The sequence below is a fragment of the Perca fluviatilis genome, chromosome 21 (assembly GCF_010015445.1).
Source record: "Perca fluviatilis chromosome 21, GENO_Pfluv_1.0, whole genome shotgun sequence".
Lineage (NCBI taxonomy): Eukaryota > Metazoa > Chordata > Actinopteri > Perciformes > Percidae > Perca > Perca fluviatilis.
The window spans coordinates 25,170,812-25,188,273 of record NC_053132.1 but is presented as its reverse complement, the minus strand read 5'-3'; the positions used below and the strand labels follow the sequence as shown (position 1 = coordinate 25,188,273).

Sequence of the window (17,462 nt, the reverse complement as noted above, 5' to 3'; positions counted from 1 at the left end):
ATATATATATATATATATATATATATATATATATATATATATATATATATATATATAGTATACAATATGTATACATACATACATACATATACACACACATACATACATACATACACACACACACACACACACACACACACACACACACACACACACACACACACACACATATATATATATAGTTAAGTGATGTCATACTTATCTCTTGCACTGACTAGACAAAGCATCAGGAAGCAGACAGATATGCATGTATCAGGTGTATGAGTTTTAAATGCAGGTGTTGAAAGTGTTCATGATCACTGTGATGGTCTTCGGTGAACCCATGCTCGGCATACTGTCCACACACAACTCATCCAACACCAGTGTTTCTTTCTGAGTGATTTTTTTTTTCTTTGTTTTTGGTACAGATCATTAAAACAAATTGTATATTTTTGGAAGAAGAAATTGTCCGCATGTTTGTCACGGTTGAATCCCCTCCTGGGACTGCTTCTCTCTCTGTCTTCGCTTCTTCACGTAGGCCTGAGCATCTCGCTCTCCTCTCCTGGACTCCAGTAACCTCAGAATGCTGTCCTCTGGGAAAATAAGAAACCGCTTCAGGATTTGCAGCATAGTAACATTGTCACTTAGATTAGAATTTGCTCATTTTAAAATATTGATTTGATTATTATAGCTAGATATATTATTTAGCTCTTTTTGTCACAGTTCACCGCACCGTTGTAACGAAAAAAGAGCTGAGCCAGAAGGCAAAGCTCTCGATTTGCCGGTTAATTTTCGTTTCTACCCTCACTTATGGTCATAAAGGCTGGGTCGTTACTGAAAGAACAAGATCCCGGGTACAAGCGGCCGTAATGGTTTTCTCAGGGGAGTGGCTGGCGTCTCCCTTAGAGATAGGGTGAGAAGCTCAGTCATCTGTGAGGAACTTGGAGTAGAGGTGGTTTGGGTATCTGGTAAGGATGCCCCCTGGGCGCATCCCTAGGGAGGTGTTCCAGGCACGTCCAGCAGGCCTCGGGGAAGAAGAGTAGAAAGTAGAAAGGGGGGATTAAAATAATATCCAGCTTCATTGGACTAAACCCACTGACAGATCATACCAGGTCTGGTTGTAGACTGGTTTGAATGGGGGGTGGGCAGTAACAGAGGTTGGTTGGCCACCAACGACTAGTGTTTTTTTCAGGGGTTTTCCTGGCTCAGAATGGGACTTTTAGTACTTTGAGTACTATGGACACGGTCTCCCACAGTACCAGCTCAGGTTGAGTGCATGTGCGGTCTGGCAAGTTAACGCTTAGGGAAAACCTACTGATCAGAAAAGTGACACTGCTCTCTTGTTACGTCTCCATGTTTTATAGGCCATTAAAGATATTATTTCAATGTGGCATTTGTATGATTGGTTGAACCGACAAGATAAAATAAAAATACTTATTTTTTTATTTTTATTTGGGGAGCATTTGCCGTGCCCATGCCTAGAACCAGGCTCGGATCATACCGTTCGGTTTAGGATGCATCAGAGGCAGTCGAATCTGAGCAGGGTTGGCATCTGGCTGTGTGCTGAGTCCATCTCCTTCCTTTCCTCCAGCAACTCCTGGTATGGCCTTGAGGGCCAGGAAGGCCTCACCTTCAAAGTCATCTGTCCTCAAGGTGTCATGGTCCAGAACTGTCACGACCAGGCAAGCCCCTGGAGCCTGGCACTGATCCAGGGATACCAGACTGGGATATAGTGGAGACAGAGATCAGAGGATGTACAAAAACAAACAAAAAAACATCTGGAAAGCTGATGGCTGTACAGGTTCACTTGGCAGTGTCAAAATGGAGAATGATGACAAGAATAGTGGCAAATATAAAACCAACAACTTACAAGTCAAAGGCCTCATCAAAAAGGGGATTGAGTTCACAGCTTTTGATCTGAGTGCAGCGAAGTTCTACCTCAGGAAAAATGTGGTTAGGCTCCAGACTCAGCTGCACAAACGGATCGCTGAAACCTGGCAAAGCATCAAAGCATTAAGCCCTCAGGGAAAGGTTGCATAGCAATGTGCATTTCCTGAAATGTATATATGGCTGCAGTTGTTCTGCATAGTTTTACCATTAGAGTCCATTGGTATGAGGTTGACTGCATTCAACACCTCGACTCTGAGTCTTTGGTCTGATCTCCTGTAGGACGTGAGGAGGGTGACTGCACCATATTTCTCTCCACTGTACACCTTCTGTTGTGCATACAGGAGGAACAGAGAGAAAGATTGAACAACTAGCATGAATTTGCCGTAGTCTGAAAAGCATTTCTTGCAGGTGCCTTTCTCACCTGCTCCCATATTTTCCTTTCAAGGAACTTCTCCATAAGCTGCCAGCTGCTCAGAGAGTTGTGAGTAAGGTGAGCTTTGAGAGCCTGGACACATAGGAGAGAAAGAATGGAACGTGAACGAAGCATATTATCACGTACACGGTTTTCTTTTCTTTTTTTGAATGAGGAAATGTAGACCCGAAAATATATAATTCAAGGAAATGTTGTCTTTAGTTACCTTGTACTCATCAGAGTGGAGTGTGTTCAGAGGGAGTCCATTTCCCTCGGCGTGGAAGCACAGCTCCAGGCACTAAATTCAAAGCCAAAATCAAAATGTACCATGAAACTCCATAGTAAATTTCCAGCTATAGTTACGCATTTCTGTTGAGCCTAATAACCCAGCTGGCCTATCGTCTTTGACTGCCTGTTTGGCCTCGATACAACAATGGACGAATAGCAGTCTTTTAAAACTCAACGAAGATAAAACGGAGATACTGCTGCTAGGACGTGAATGCCAGAGAGAAACACTTTTAATAGGCGGGGGGACCTGGCTCACCATACCAAATCAGAAGTGAAAAGTCTTGGTGTCATTTTTCGACATTTGATTTAAGTTTTGAAGCTCATATTAGCAAAGTGACCCAGGACAGCCTTCTTCCACCTGAGAAATGTGACCAAAGTAAGGCCGTTCTAAACAAAGCAGGACGCTGAAAAATTGATTCATGCTTTAATTACTAGCAGGTTAGATTATTGTATTGCACTCTTCTCTGGCTGGAACTACCAAAAAAGGCTGTTAGGAAAACTTCAGCTGGTTGAGAATACTGCCACCAGACTTAACAAATACTGGGAAAAAAAAGAGCATGTCACTTTTTTTTTTTTTTTTTTACGTTTTAGCTACCCTGCTCTGGCTCCCATTTCTTTTAGAGTTGCTTTTAAAATCATTTTACTCACATACAAAGCTCTTAATAATTGGCACCTTCTTACATTTCAGACTTTTTAACTCCTTATCAACCAACAAGAGCCCTCAGGTCCTCAGTTACTGGTATTTTAACTGTTCCGCAAATTAGCCCACAAAACAAGCAGAGAAACTGCTTTCAGTTACTACGCTCCAAGATTGGGACCCAGCTACATTAGATATGCAAGCTACAGTGATACTTTTAAAAATCAACTGAAAACATACTTATTCAGGCTGGCGTTTAGTTAGTGTAGTTCGTTGTTAGCTTTTTTTACTGCCATTTATCTATTTTATTTCGGTGAATTTGTATTTTTATTGTCTTCTATTCTAATGAACTTATCTATGTTGTCTTTTGCCTATTGTGTTTTGTTTTTAATGCCATACTGACAAGCACTTTGAGCTGCATTTAATGTATGAAAGGTGCCATACAAATAAAGTTATTATTATTATTATTATTATTATTATTATTATTATTATTATTATGAAACTATGGCCCCTCTGTAAACCCCAGCATGTTGTTTTTGTACAGCTTTAGAGGTGCTGGTAAGTGGATTTTTTTGACTTTTGGATGGAGCCAGGCTAGCTCTTTCCTTCTTCTTACGGTCTTTATGCTAAGCTAAGCTATGTCTCCTGGCTATACCTTCCTCTCAGCAAGAAAGTGATTGGGCATATTTCCAAAAATGTCGACCTGATACTTTAAGTGGAATTCTTTCTGAGCTAAAGTGCACACTACTATACTACAAAAGCTTTTTTCTGCCCTAGCAGTCAAGACATCCACACGGCTGAGGACCGACCTGCAGTGTGTACAGCAGTCTCTGGCAGAACACCATGAGCCCTTCTTGCTGTGGATGCTGAGTAGCCACCTGGTGGAGGATCTTCACTGAGTTATTCCACAAAGGCATCAGGAGACTGGGCATGAGAGATTAAAAAAAAAAGTGACACAATTTCACGAGGGGATGTGGAGTTCAAGACTGGATCAAATCAACATGGAACCATGAGAGCTCACAATGATAGAATTGTGTACTGTACCTGTTGAAGTTTTCTTGAACAAGGTTTTCATTCATATACTGCAGCTCTTGCTCCAGGTATTGCATCAGAGGGGCTGCAGCCTAAAAGAGAGGTGGTTGGATATCAGCCATACATAAAAGACATCTGTATTTGTGTTATATGTTTGTATATTTGTCACCTACATCCTCTGTGGACTTGGAGGGAATCCTCCGCCTGGTTGACATGTTTCGGACATGAGTCTCAATGTCTCTGTTTAACTGGAAAGGCAGACAGAAGGCAGACAGAGAGGTCATATTGAAGGTTTCTCTATACTCATATACATCATCATTGCATTTAGTTTTACGGATATAATGATGATTAAATGTTACACCTTTTTTCCAAGAGTGTCTAAAGCGGAGCGAATCTCTCGGCCAAGGACACCCTGGGCTTGCTCTAGCTGTGAGGGCAGAGTGTTGTGGAACTGGCTTTCCTTAATCACATTTTGGGTCCGATCACGGAGCCCTGCCCAGTTCAGCTGCGTAGGAAGTCGGGTCAGTACTGACCGTAAGTGCTCCAAGTCATTCACCACCACACACAACTACAGAGAGAGTAGAAAGCGTAAATGAGTGTACTATGTAGCATTAAAAGTATGTATTTTCTCCTTGCCTGCCCTTACCATGTTGATGGCGCTGCCGTGGTCGGAGTTCTCAGACAGCACCCTGACCCTCTCCTTCAGGATGTGACAGTAGTTCACCACAATCTTACACACATCCTGAAAACACACAGAAAGCAAAGATAGACCACAGTCAACGACCAGCATTCCCACTGTCAGATAATCGGAACAGTATAGCATCTGATTAGGACCATTTTAATGGCAGAATACTGCACCTCAGTGAGTTTGACCATGAGCATGAAGGCCTCCTCAGGGTCAGGCCAGGACAGCTGCTCCCACAGCTGGCAGATAGGTTGGATACATGCCACCAGGTCCACTGCTGAGCTACTGTGTTTTATGGGCACAGCACCAGACTGCAGGGGTTGGAGCTGAAAGAAGAGATTAAAACATATCATGATAATACCGTGGATAAAATAAACAATGTTTATTATAATAGTCAAGTATCAAAAAATGAGTGTTACCTGGTCTACCCGCACAGCCCTCTCCACCCTATCCTGAGTTGTGCTGAAGGCCTGGTTCAGCCAGTAAGGCAGAGCCTCTCTGAAGCCCTCTTGAAAGTTTGTTAACTCAAGTAATCCCCTGGAACAACAGTAATAACTAATAACATTTTCATGTTCTTTTGTCTATATTTTGTTTGTTCAGTAGCACCCTTTTGTAGGCAGGGTGGGAGTTAGCTAAAAACAACAAATAAACAGTTGAAATAATTAGCATTAGCTAAAAAAGTTAGCTAAAAGTAAGCAACTAAAATAATTAGCTAAAGGCTAAAAGTAACGTGTAAACAGTTGAAATAGTTAGCATTAGCTAAAAGTGTGCTAATAGATAAACAGGTGAGATAATCAGCTAAAAGCAATGGACAGACATTAGAAAATAATTTGCCAAAAGTAAGCAGCTGAAATAACTAGCTAAAAGTAACAGCAAAACAGGTGAAATAATTAGCGTAAGCTTAACATAATGGATAAACAGGTATGCTAATTAGCTAAAAGTAATGGATAAACAGTTGAAATGTTTCTGGTACACATTTTTAGTAGCAGCAAACGAAACCGACCTAAACATTGACAGTTCGACTGTAATTCAATAATATCAAAACAATATCAATAGTATAAAAAAAATATTGTAACAATATCCACTTTAAAGCAACACTATGTAACTTTTCCCGCTTCAGTCCCCCTACAAGTTGGAAGTGGAATTGTCCATTACATTACATTATGCAAGTTTGCCAGTTCGGGTCGCCTTGGCTCTGTAGTCCGAATGAACTGGACGATGTAATGTAATGGACAATCCCGCTTCCAACCAGTAGGGGGACCGAAGCGGTAAAAGTTACATAGTGTTGCTTTAATGCAGTGTTACTAAACATCCACTTTAAAATAAACTGAAATAAACAAATTCAGAACATTACGGGTGGTATCGATGCAAGGGTGCTGACCTCATCTGATAGGGAGGAGGGGGTAACAGCTGACAAAAAAGTGTGTGAGTAGCCTTTGATAACCAACCTTTTCTGTAAGTAAGCCTTGTCTTTGTGGATGGCCTGCAGGCTCAGGTAAACAGGGAACAAGCTTTTGGCTAGAGCCTGCTCCATGTGACCCTCAATCAGGGATAAGGTTTCCCTCACTTCATTTGCAAGCTATGGAGGAGAGAAGAGGAGAAAAAATGAGGGGAGATGAAATAAGATTGAATTATTAAAAAGACGTTTGTCAAGACACCTGGAGGTTGAGGGGACATAAACAGTTCCATTTGCCACTTACCAGAGAGTCAAACCTCTTATAGACCACAGTGAACACATCCACCTGCACAGCACTATAATCATGAGAAAAAACACATTCATGATTACAACAAGTAAAAATGCAATTTTGCATACATTTTTGCAATTTTGAAACACACAGTTGTTTCTTATACTTTTTTTGGAAGCCGCATTGATTTGTCTAAACGGGACTTTATAAATAGTGCTAGCCCAAAGCCCTCTCATGCATTAAAACCCAATTTGGTTTGGTTTGACTCTCACTGCAGACAGTTTGACATGTTATAGCAGGAAAAGCACAGGTGCAACTAATAACATTAACGAACTGTCCCAGTGAGCCATTCCAGTAAACCAGCATACACAAAACCAGGACCCTGGACCTGACCAACCTGAATGGAATCAAGTCAAATCAACTTTATTGTCAATTCTTTCAAAATATGTGCCAGACATACAGAGGAATCAATAATGCGTTTCTCTCCGACCCACGGTACAATAAGTACAAAATATATACAAAATATAAAAAGTACAATAAATACATTCTAAATAGCGCAAAAGTGAGACAAAACCAAACAGTATAGAAAACTAAATAAACTGAATGTGCAGCCATGATCACTGTTTATTTGATATACCTGGTTACAGCAATTCAAAATGTCTGTCTATTAAAGGTGCACTATGAGTTCCTGCATGGTTTCAGCGCGATTTAATTTTTGTCTAAAATCGTAGGCATCTCTCCTTGATCCGCTAGTTGCCTGCCCCCTGAATACAATGTGAAAAAGCCCGGTCTCGGGAGACAACACAGGGGTCGTAAACGTCAAACAAACACTAGGGGCACAGGCTGTGCACCAAAATACAATAAACCACTCCAGCCAATCACCGACAAGATGGTTGGTGGAAGGGGTGGGGGTTAGTGACAGTCATGACAATTAGGGAAACATGGGGGGAGGGGCGAGCTTGCTCTGTTTTGTTTGAAATTTACTTGGAACGTCAACAGAAGTGACCAAGCAGGAACTCATAGTGCACCTTTAATGGAGAAAAAAAACAACGCTAGTGCTTACTACAGTAGTTCAATTGTCCCACCTTACCTGACAAATACCCTATTCCAGGCATCCTTGTTGTGTTTTATGTCTAACTGCACCTCCTCAATCAATCTGGAGAGGGCGCTCACGATCTCTGACAGGTCCTGTATAGCAGCATGGTGCAAAAACAACATGACTTTAGTATTATAAAATAAAATGGAGAAACCATATCACCCTCAATTCCACAATGTGAAGCCTTTCATGATGTGCTTGTCTTTACCTTAGTCATTGGCTGGTGCAAACCCTTTTTGATGGTAAACCACTCCTGTGTACCTGTCTGATATAAAAGTCCTAATATGAGTAATTAAAGACTTATGATATAAAATTAAATTTGTAATAATGTATGAAGTCTTACAGATCTGGACCAAGATTCTGAAACAAAAGCACATTCCTTTTTCTTGCTTAATCTATGTATTTAATTCCAACAACTATGTTAGCAAATATATCAACACAACCATGTATACCTGAGCAGTGTGTGTAGTTTTGGAGTGGCACTGGGAGTTGGGGGGAAGATGTCTCTGTATTTGGCCACCAGACACAGTCCGTATTGCAGGAAACCATGAAGAGAGTCCCCAAGTTCCTGTTTCTGTTAACAGAGTGCAACACCTTTCTCAATCCTACTGTGTGCTTAGATATTAACTCCTGGTTTCTAAAATGCCTAAAATGCTGGTATTGGTATCGGCAAGTACCAGAGATTATGCACCGATCTGACAACACAGTAAAGCCCAGAAGAAAATCTACCCTAAAATAGTTTCTTTATGTTCTTTTTCCGTTATAACTCACTGTCAAACTGCATAATAAAAGAAAGCAATACATTTTATAAACAAGTCATGAACGTTTATGACATAACGCTTCTTTTAGTAAGAGTTTAGCCAAGGTGCTCTTAAGCAAAGGAACCAATCTCCCAACAGCTTGGGGTACCTGTCCAACAGTCTCATCCCCCTCACTCTGACATCTCTCCATTTGTGCATGTGTAGGACCTGAGCATGTGTGTGTATTTCAGGCCTGTGTGTAGCGTGTTCTAACAACAGTGTAAAAACATTTTTAATTCCCCCCCCTCAATAAATTATTATTATTATTATTATTACCCGCTAGCTTGCTAAATTGTTAGCCTCATTGGCTTCTATGTTGCCGTTGCCTAGCCACATCACTCAACCCCTTGAACCATAACTTGAACGCCAAGCATATCTTGTACCCGACTTCCCATGTCGTTAACCACAAGCTCTGAGTTCCATTTGAAGGCAGCACAAGTTACCTTCCACCACTGACAATGAAGTGAGCACTACCTGTTGGTGTGGCAACTCCTGCTGATGCCAATGGTACTCTACACTGGTTAGCTGCTGGAACAGCACAGAGGAGTCCACCTCTAAACTCTGGTACAGCTTGCTGTAAGCCACCCACTTCCTGTTGAGGTACACACATCCACAAACATACTGAGAAGTGCAACAAAAAGAGAACATCGCATGCGCACATTGCAGTGGTAACAAATACCTGGTATGCTTGAAACTGCTATCATGATATCATATATATATATATATATATATACAGTACAGGCCAAAAGTTTGGACACACCTTCTCATTCAATGTGTTTGCATGAATGAGAAAGGTGTGTCCAAACTTTTGGCCTGTACTATATATATATATATATATATATATAAATATGATATCAAAATTTTAATTCAATTTATAATAAATGTAATAATATTTAATGTACAATTCTGTATTAGACTGTGTTCCACTGTTATACTTTACATCATACAAATCTCTTCAAATGTGTAAAACAAAACCTCAAACTATTTAATTAGTTCAGTTTTACTTAAGGTTTTGTGTGGGATCAATAATTTCGACAGCAGAACTTTGTAAAAATATGTTCATATCACCTCATACAAGCTGATAAATTAATTATGTTTTTAGAATGTGCTGCATCAATTCCTTTCAGTGTGTATAGAGCTCCAGAACTGGCTCCTGTCTAAACACTGATCTGATGTAATCTGTTATAAGTCTGCCTGATGTTAACACGGTGCTTACGCCAGGTCCTGAAGAAAAGGTGAAAGGTCATTCTGCGTAGCATAGAGCTCCAGCAGAGTCTGAGCCTCGCCACACAGCGCCCCTTTCCACGGAGCAGAACTCTGAAAAAAACAAGCAAGATGGGGGAGTTAAGAAGAAAGAAAGAAATGAAGAAAGAAAAGTAAGCGATTTAAATGGGATTTTGAAAAGATGGAGTTTTCTTGTCCTTTACCTGTTGCTTGGAGATGTAAGCTTGAACAAACTGCTGCAGAATCCCACAGTAATTGATGTAAGCGTTACGACCGGCACTCAGCGTCCCGTCTCTCTGTCGGTCATAAAACGCGAACCCAGTTTTAAAAAATGAAATATAAGCATACATTTAATACATTGTTGTAATATTTTATGCCCACTTTTCATCATACTTGAACACAGGTGTCAGTAACTTCACCAGAATCCCAGTTCCTCTTCCAGTTGCACACATTTCACCATGAAAGACCAGCTCTTGACATTTTATTATTGCACATTTCTTCATTTATTCTAACAGACGTTTTCATTCTTAAAACTACGGAAGAAGATTAGGGCCACAAGTAAAAAAATTATTTGAGTTCTGAGTTTAAAGTTTAAAGACTTTTTTGCTCAGAATTTTGACTTTATTCTCAGAATAACTCAATAAATTGTTTCACGTGGGGCCCTAATCCTCTTCCGTATAAAACCAACAATGAGTTACGGGATGAGAATGCACGTTTTTACCGCTTTATGGATGAACTTGAGATTCAGGTGGCACTGGCCGCGATCAGGATACGTCTCTGTTCTGGGCTCCAGATTGTACCAGTGGTCTTCAGTACAGTGGAGATCCTAAAGTGAGATGATACAAATGAGTATTAGACTGGGAAGACAGTGAAAAGTAAAATAGCAGATATCAAAATAAAAACATTTACTACCTGTAGTTTTAGGACCACATTTCCCAAAAAGTCATCTGTCCCTTTCTCCTTTTTGGCTTCCTTGATCATCCTAAGCAGGTACAAATAGAAACGTTCACCTGCTTTGCTGAGTCATCTTTTTTGTGTGAGTCACAGAGAGTGTAATAGTAATAGAGTGTAATAGAGTGTAATACCTTCTTAAGCTATTAAAGTTGGTTTTGATATCCTCTAGTTTCTGAGTGAGCGAAACCTCTTCGTCTTTATCCCTGAAACAGAAACAGCAATGTTAAGGTCAATGTAATGAAGAGGAGGATTTCAAAGCAGAAAAAGTGGAACTCTGGTTTTTTATCTCACCACATCTCAAGGTGGAAGCTGGCACCGGCGATGCCTCTGAACTCTCTAAACCAAAAAGGATAAAATGATAAGAGAAACAAACTTTAACCTGGTTCACCTGACATAAGTACACACATGTAGACTCACAGTATGAAGGTTTGGTTCCAGATGGGGTTCAGAGTCTGCTTCTTTATGTCTGACTGGTAGATTTTGTCATCGGATACGGCGTCCTTTACAATAGATTTACTGGGTTTGGCTCTGGACCGGCGTGTTCGGCTCTCCTCCTCGTCCTCCATTATGGTCAGCAGGCAGTATGGGTCACTGAAACCTGTTCAACACACACGAGATCTGCAGTAGACTTCAATTCAATTTTATTTAAAGATATTATCTCAAGACACTTTACAGATAGAGTAGGTCTAGATCACACTATAATTTACAAAGACCCAACAATTCCAGTAATTTCAGACATGAGAGTGTGGTGACAGTATTTCATAATCCAGAGATAGCAAGAGATTACTCCACAAATACCACACGAAGTTAACAAGAAGTGATAGGAGGGGATAAAACATGAAAACCGAAAGTCACCTACAACACAACACATCAGTATAGAGGAATTTAACCAAGGTACGGAAACACTGCAACATGTCAACTACAGAGTCATTTTCTAAATGGAATCTCAAGAAAACACTTTACTTTAACAGGCTGAGTGCTAATTTCAGCATGCTAAAATGCTCGCAGTGACAGTGCTAACATGATGATGTTTGGCAGGTATCATTTTTACTATGTTCACCATTTTAGTTTGACAAGTTTGCATGCTAACATTTGCTAGCACTGAACACAGTTCAGCTGAAGCTGATGGGAATGTAATTTGTTATGCAGGTATTTGGTTGAAAAACAACGGATTGGACACATTTTGGTCTAATGATAGTGCTAGAGGGAAAAAAAATCATTACTCATCAATTGTTACAATTCATCCTGAGGGGAAGATGTGTCTGTACCAAAATGAAATGGAAATCTATCCGAAAGTTGTCAAGCCATCTCACTGTGTAGCAAAAAAATGGTAATCTCCAGATTTTGTGCCAAACCACTGAGCAGATGTTGAGATCATTCTGGCTAAGTGAAAACTTTATGCTGCTGGTGGCCCTAGATGGAAAGTCAGGGGGAAGTCACCAAAGTCATTAGGATTCATCCTTACCACTGACGTCTTTTCCCAGGATTCCCTTGGCTTCCTTTACAGTGGCCATGAGGCAGTATACTGGGGGCTGTAATGGGTCAGATAGTTATTTAGATGCTTTGGTACTCAGACAGACACTTATTGCTGACTCAGACATGCAGATGACATCATTTCTGCCACTGGTAAACTGAACGGAAGGTGGGTGAAAGTTAAGATGGTTGGTATGAATGATATAGGGGTATCTAAAGGCGCATTCACTGGAACAAACATGCTGACTTCCTTTTCTCACCTCTGTGCTCCGTACTTTCTCGGTCAGACTGTTGTGCTCTGACTCTGTCATAACGAAAGCCTGGTAGATAGGACAGATGAAGCGAGAGAGAAAAAAAATCTGTGTAAACCAGTTGTACGCCAACACAACAGTGGAGTTATGTGTTATGTGTGAAGCCATGGTGTGGAGCCATTACCTCCTTGATGTACTGTTGAAGCTGGCTGTCTGTGAAGACCTCAGCTGGTGACGGTTTGCCCATCTTATGAGCGATGGTGTACAACAGCTCTTTATACAGAGGCTTCAGCTTTAAACAGAAATAAACAGAGTGAGAGCTCGGTTGGAAAAAAAAACATTTAATGAGAAGTACAGCACATAAATGGTGATACCTCCTGCTCCTTGTGTCTCTGGGCTTTCTCTTCTGGGTTTTCATCTTCCTTGAAATCCTAAAGGAGAAGAGCGTTACATTTTCTTCATGATTCTGTCAGAGTGTAAGATATCCTCAGGTAACATTTGAGGTATTTGAAGGTTACGTAGTGTTGCCTACCCTCCTTTCTCGCATTTTCCTCGTCAACCCCAGTTTACGTACATGGCCAGGCGATAACTGAAGATAAAGACAGAAAAAGGCAAAAGGCAGCCATGACAAAACACTTACTTAAAGGTCCCATGGCATGAAAATTTCACTTTGAGGTTTTATAACATTATTGTGAGTTCCCCCAGCCTGCCTATGGTCCCCCAGTGGCTAGAAATGGCGATAGGTGTAAACCGAGCCCTGGGTATCCTGCTCTGCCTTTGAGAAAATGAAAGCTCAGATGGACCAATCTGGAATCTTCTCCTTATGAGGTCATAAGGAGCAAGGTTACCTCCTCTTTCTCTGCTTTGCCCGCCCAGAGAATTTGGCCCGCCCATGAGAAAGAGAAAGACATTATGGCTTGCAAACAAGCAAAGTGGCAGTTGGTCAAGGCCCAAAACATTGGATTTTACATTTCCCATAATGCAACTCAATAATGTCTTTTGGTAGACCCTTCCTGCTTGGTAAATGCCCATTGCCCATGTCTTTCAAACCTCAAACTCCCAGTTTGTAACACAGGCTTTCTGTTAGAAATGTGCAGTCACCAAGCCTAAGCCACTGCACTTAAATTAGATTAACATGCAAAAAAATGACAAATAATATTTATATAAAACTTCTTTAAGACATATAGAAGAAATCTTCCTTTGACAAGCAAAGCTGCAGCCAGCTGATGTGTTTTACCTGTCTGAGTCTTGATAAGCCTTGTTCCTGGAAAAGGATAAAAAATATAACAGTGCTTATGTTTAAATACAGGGAATCGAATCATGATGTCAAAGTAAATAGTTATTTAAACAGGTATTTGAAGGTAGATTGAGGTATATCATCTCATCATCAGCTCTTTAAAATGAATGTGTGCTTAAATATCTCCATTAGCAAATAACACTCTCAAGAAACACTGGTGCTTTTTAGTGCTGATAAGGCCTGTGTCTGTTAGTGACTTCCTCTATTGCTGATAATAAAAGTGACTTAAGAGACAACAACCCACACAATATCAAACCAGGAAAAATGACCATAAAGGAATCCTAAAAGTATGCAAATAAACCTGTACCTAACCAAAACACATGCATAACTAGTTTTATTATGTTTGCATATGATAGCAATGTTGCAAAAACAACTGTGTAGTCAAAACATAGCTCAATAAAACATTATGAATCTCCTCCAAATGTGTTGACTGCCGACAACTGCAACATACGCAGAAACACACCGTGTGGCTGTCTTCCGTGACAAACATGCTTCGTTCTGCATCATCTGATCCAAGCATACATCTAAAATAATTATGAATCATAGTCACAGCATCTTGAAATAGCCATTTGGATAACATGAGTCAGTGTTTTAGTGTGATTTGAACACTGCTATGACTCAGCTAACAATTTAAGGTTTGGGGTTTTCACAAAGACAGAGAGAGAAGAGAAAATCATCAGCCAAAAGCCTGACAATGGGTGCAGAATTTATAAGAAGACCTAGAGAAACACAAAACACATTCAAAACAAAAGTAGATTTTTACGATTTTTTTTTTTACTAGGTGAAAGAAAATCGCAAAAACTTTTTGGTTAGTAACTAGCAGAGAGCCAAAATGAAACTAAAATGTAGTATATTTTAGATCCAAACAAGTACATTTTAGTCCATACCTGTTCAGGGGTTTGCAGTAGATTGTATCCGGTGCTGGTGGGCTCACTTTGACTTGACATTATGATGCTAATATTTGACAACCAGACTCCTGCCTGGTAAGCTGGCGTACTCGGTGTGTGTGTGATATATAGGGAAGCTGTGTGTGTGATGTGTTTAGATGAACTGTCACACAGCAGCCGGAAGTCATCACTTCCTGTAGAAGGTGGTTATGTGAAAAATTGTGACTTTTTACTTTTTTTTTCATCTAGTGCCCTACATTGTGCCTGAATTCAAAACAACAGATCTCAGTCACTTAAAGCTAAAAGCCAAACCCAAACCATTGATCTGTTGCATGGCTCTTTGATTGTAATTGTAGGGTTGTACATGCCCAGGCCTACTCTTCTTATTTTACTGTTAGCAGTTACCATGGAACCCACGGTGAACCTAAATCCATGGTGCAAATGAGGTAATGAAACAACATGTAACATGAGACAGTCCACAGCAGTTCATCTGTGGTTTGTCTATTGTTAGCCCTACCTGTGTCCCATTAGGGTGTATACTATTCAAAAATTTATTTACTCCATTATTCTATATGGTTACTGCACTGAGAGTTAATTTCTGCCAATATTACCATGTGTATAACACATCTATCTACACAAACATCTCATTCTGTATAGACTTTCTATATTTGTTTCTGTATCTCCAAACCTTTATTAAACTGCAGCTGTATGAATGTGCTTGTAAAATATCTTGCTGGTACATTTTTTGTCACAGAAAAATGTGATCACAATATGATGTTTGGAATTTAGGGGGCAATACTTAATTACAAGCACAAGAATGCTGGATTAGCTGTTAAAATTCTTCAACCAGAAATTTCACTGTAAAATCTGACAGGTTAATTTAAAAAAAATTAGGAAACTGAATGCCTTGCAAAAATTAAGTACATCTAGTCTTAAGTTAGATTTACTTTATATGTATATGTTAGGTTGGTTGTATTTGCTTAATTGTGTTAAGTTGTTTAGAAATGGCAAGTTAAATTACCTTGTTCTTTCTAAGTGCATGTTATATAAAGATTTGATGCTTCACACATTTCACTTTGTAGTACGTAAAATGTTAAACGAAAACTTAAATGGATAAATGGTTTAAACACAAATGGTATATTATAATACTGTCTGTATTTTGTACTATTGTTTTTTCTATACACTTTTGAGTCTAAACAAGTGACATTTTGTCCTTCTTACCGAACAATTACTTTTTCAGCTTGTTTATTAAAACAGTTGCCGGTGAATTTTATTTTGATTGAATAATTGATTAATTGACTAGTACTTTCTGCTCTAATGTTGTGCATCAACCAAACATAGTATGTACAGTATGTACATGTATGTATGTATGTATGTATAGTGGCAAAAAACATGAGCTGTGTGTTGTGCCAGAGAGAAACAAAGAGAGAGCCAGATCTCCACTCTTGTTTACTAAACCACACCGTGAATTTGCATCGACTTCCATCTTTCACAACTAAGATGCGGGTACTTTTGCAACCAGACCACGCTCCACTCCTTGACTCATTCTAAGAAGCGCTGTTCTTTACTGTAAGAGGCACATGCCCTATACTGGGTATGCACACAAGACATCATAGCCTGCATCATTAAATAATCGTTATGACCCTGCCCTATTCATATGGCAAAGCATTTAAAGTATTTTCCCGTACATAATTATGTTGTCCTGTAACTCATCTGGAGCAGATGCCCTGCCCCATGAATGTGTAGGATTCACTCTGCCTAGTAGAAATGTCACAATGCAGTAAAAGTCTCCTTCATTAACAGATATACATTTATGAAAGTGACCTTCCTCAAGAAAATGTGAAGTGTGACGTTTTGTAGTTGGTGTCTAAGCACTTATGGTTAGACACTAACTACATGTTGTTGCTACGTAGGGCCTATTTGTGACACATGCAATGACAATAAAGTTGAATTATAAAAAACTAAGATGTTTTCATTCGGCTCAGGTGCTGCCCAAAACTGCTCGGATGCTGCACCTTAACCTTGTAATGGCAGGAAAACCCCTGGAAAGGATAATCACATGATGCATATTAAAGGTCCCATGGCATGAAAATTTCACTTTATGAGGTTTTTTTAACATTAATATGTGTTGCCCCAGCCTGCCTATGGTGCCCCAGTTACTAGAAATGGTGATAGGTATAAACCGAGCCCTGGGTATCCTGCTCTGCCTTTGAGAAAATGAAAGCTCAGATGAGCCGATCTGGAATCTTCTCCTTATGAGGTCATGAGGAGCAAGGTTACCTCCTCTTTCTCTGTTTTGCCCTCCCAGAGAAATAAGGAGCAAGGTTACCTCCCCTTTCTCTGCTTTGCCCTCCCAGAGAAATAAGGAGCAAGGTTACCTCCCCTTTCTCTGCTTTGCCCTCCCAGAGAAATAAGGAGCAAGGTTACCTCCCCTTTCTCTGCTTTGCCCTGCCAGAGAATTTGGCCCACCCATGACAGAGAGACATCATGGCTTTCAAACGAGCAAAGTGGCAGTTGGTCAAGGCCACACCCCCACACTCCACCTTGCCCCCCCTCTCTTCCTCAATAATAACAGACACAGAAATGGCACATACTAAGGAAAGCTCATTGTGGGACTGGCTCTAGTGGCTGTAATTCTGCACCAAGGCTGAATTTTGGGAAAGAGACTTCAGATACAGTATTAGGGGACCACTAAGGTCTATATAAAAGAGATTTCAGATACAGTATTAGGGGACCACTAAGGCCTATATAAAAGAGACTTCAGATACAGTATTAGGGGACCACTAAGGTCTATATAAAAGAGACTTCAGATACAGTATTAGGGGACCACTAAGGCCTATATAAAAGAGACTTCAGATACAGTATTAGGGGA

At 40.1% G+C, this 17,462-nt stretch overlaps 1 protein-coding gene across 1 annotated transcript; it reads right to left on the bottom strand.

The window, feature by feature from the left end:
- Nucleotides 1-97: 97 nt before the first annotated feature.
- Nucleotides 98-14,726, bottom strand: unc13d (unc-13 homolog D (C. elegans)). The gene is given in 34 exon segments (XM_039789015.1): nucleotides 98-572; nucleotides 1,481-1,701; nucleotides 1,850-1,973; nucleotides 2,075-2,195; nucleotides 2,291-2,374; nucleotides 2,508-2,579; nucleotides 4,016-4,130; nucleotides 4,251-4,330; nucleotides 4,412-4,486; nucleotides 4,600-4,806; nucleotides 4,885-4,980; nucleotides 5,097-5,249; nucleotides 5,343-5,460; nucleotides 6,372-6,502; nucleotides 6,624-6,675; nucleotides 7,699-7,796; nucleotides 7,913-7,972; nucleotides 7,974-8,064; nucleotides 8,157-8,278; nucleotides 8,979-9,096; nucleotides 9,721-9,821; nucleotides 9,932-10,024; nucleotides 10,450-10,554; nucleotides 10,641-10,710; nucleotides 10,814-10,885; nucleotides 10,974-11,018; nucleotides 11,100-11,280; nucleotides 12,148-12,214; nucleotides 12,416-12,475; nucleotides 12,591-12,698; nucleotides 12,781-12,837; nucleotides 12,939-12,995; nucleotides 13,644-13,670; nucleotides 14,591-14,726. Coding segments are annotated over 34 exon segments (3,354 nt in total). The 5' UTR covers nucleotides 14,651-14,726; the 3' UTR covers nucleotides 98-459.
- Nucleotides 14,727-17,462: the final 2,736 nt, after the last annotated feature.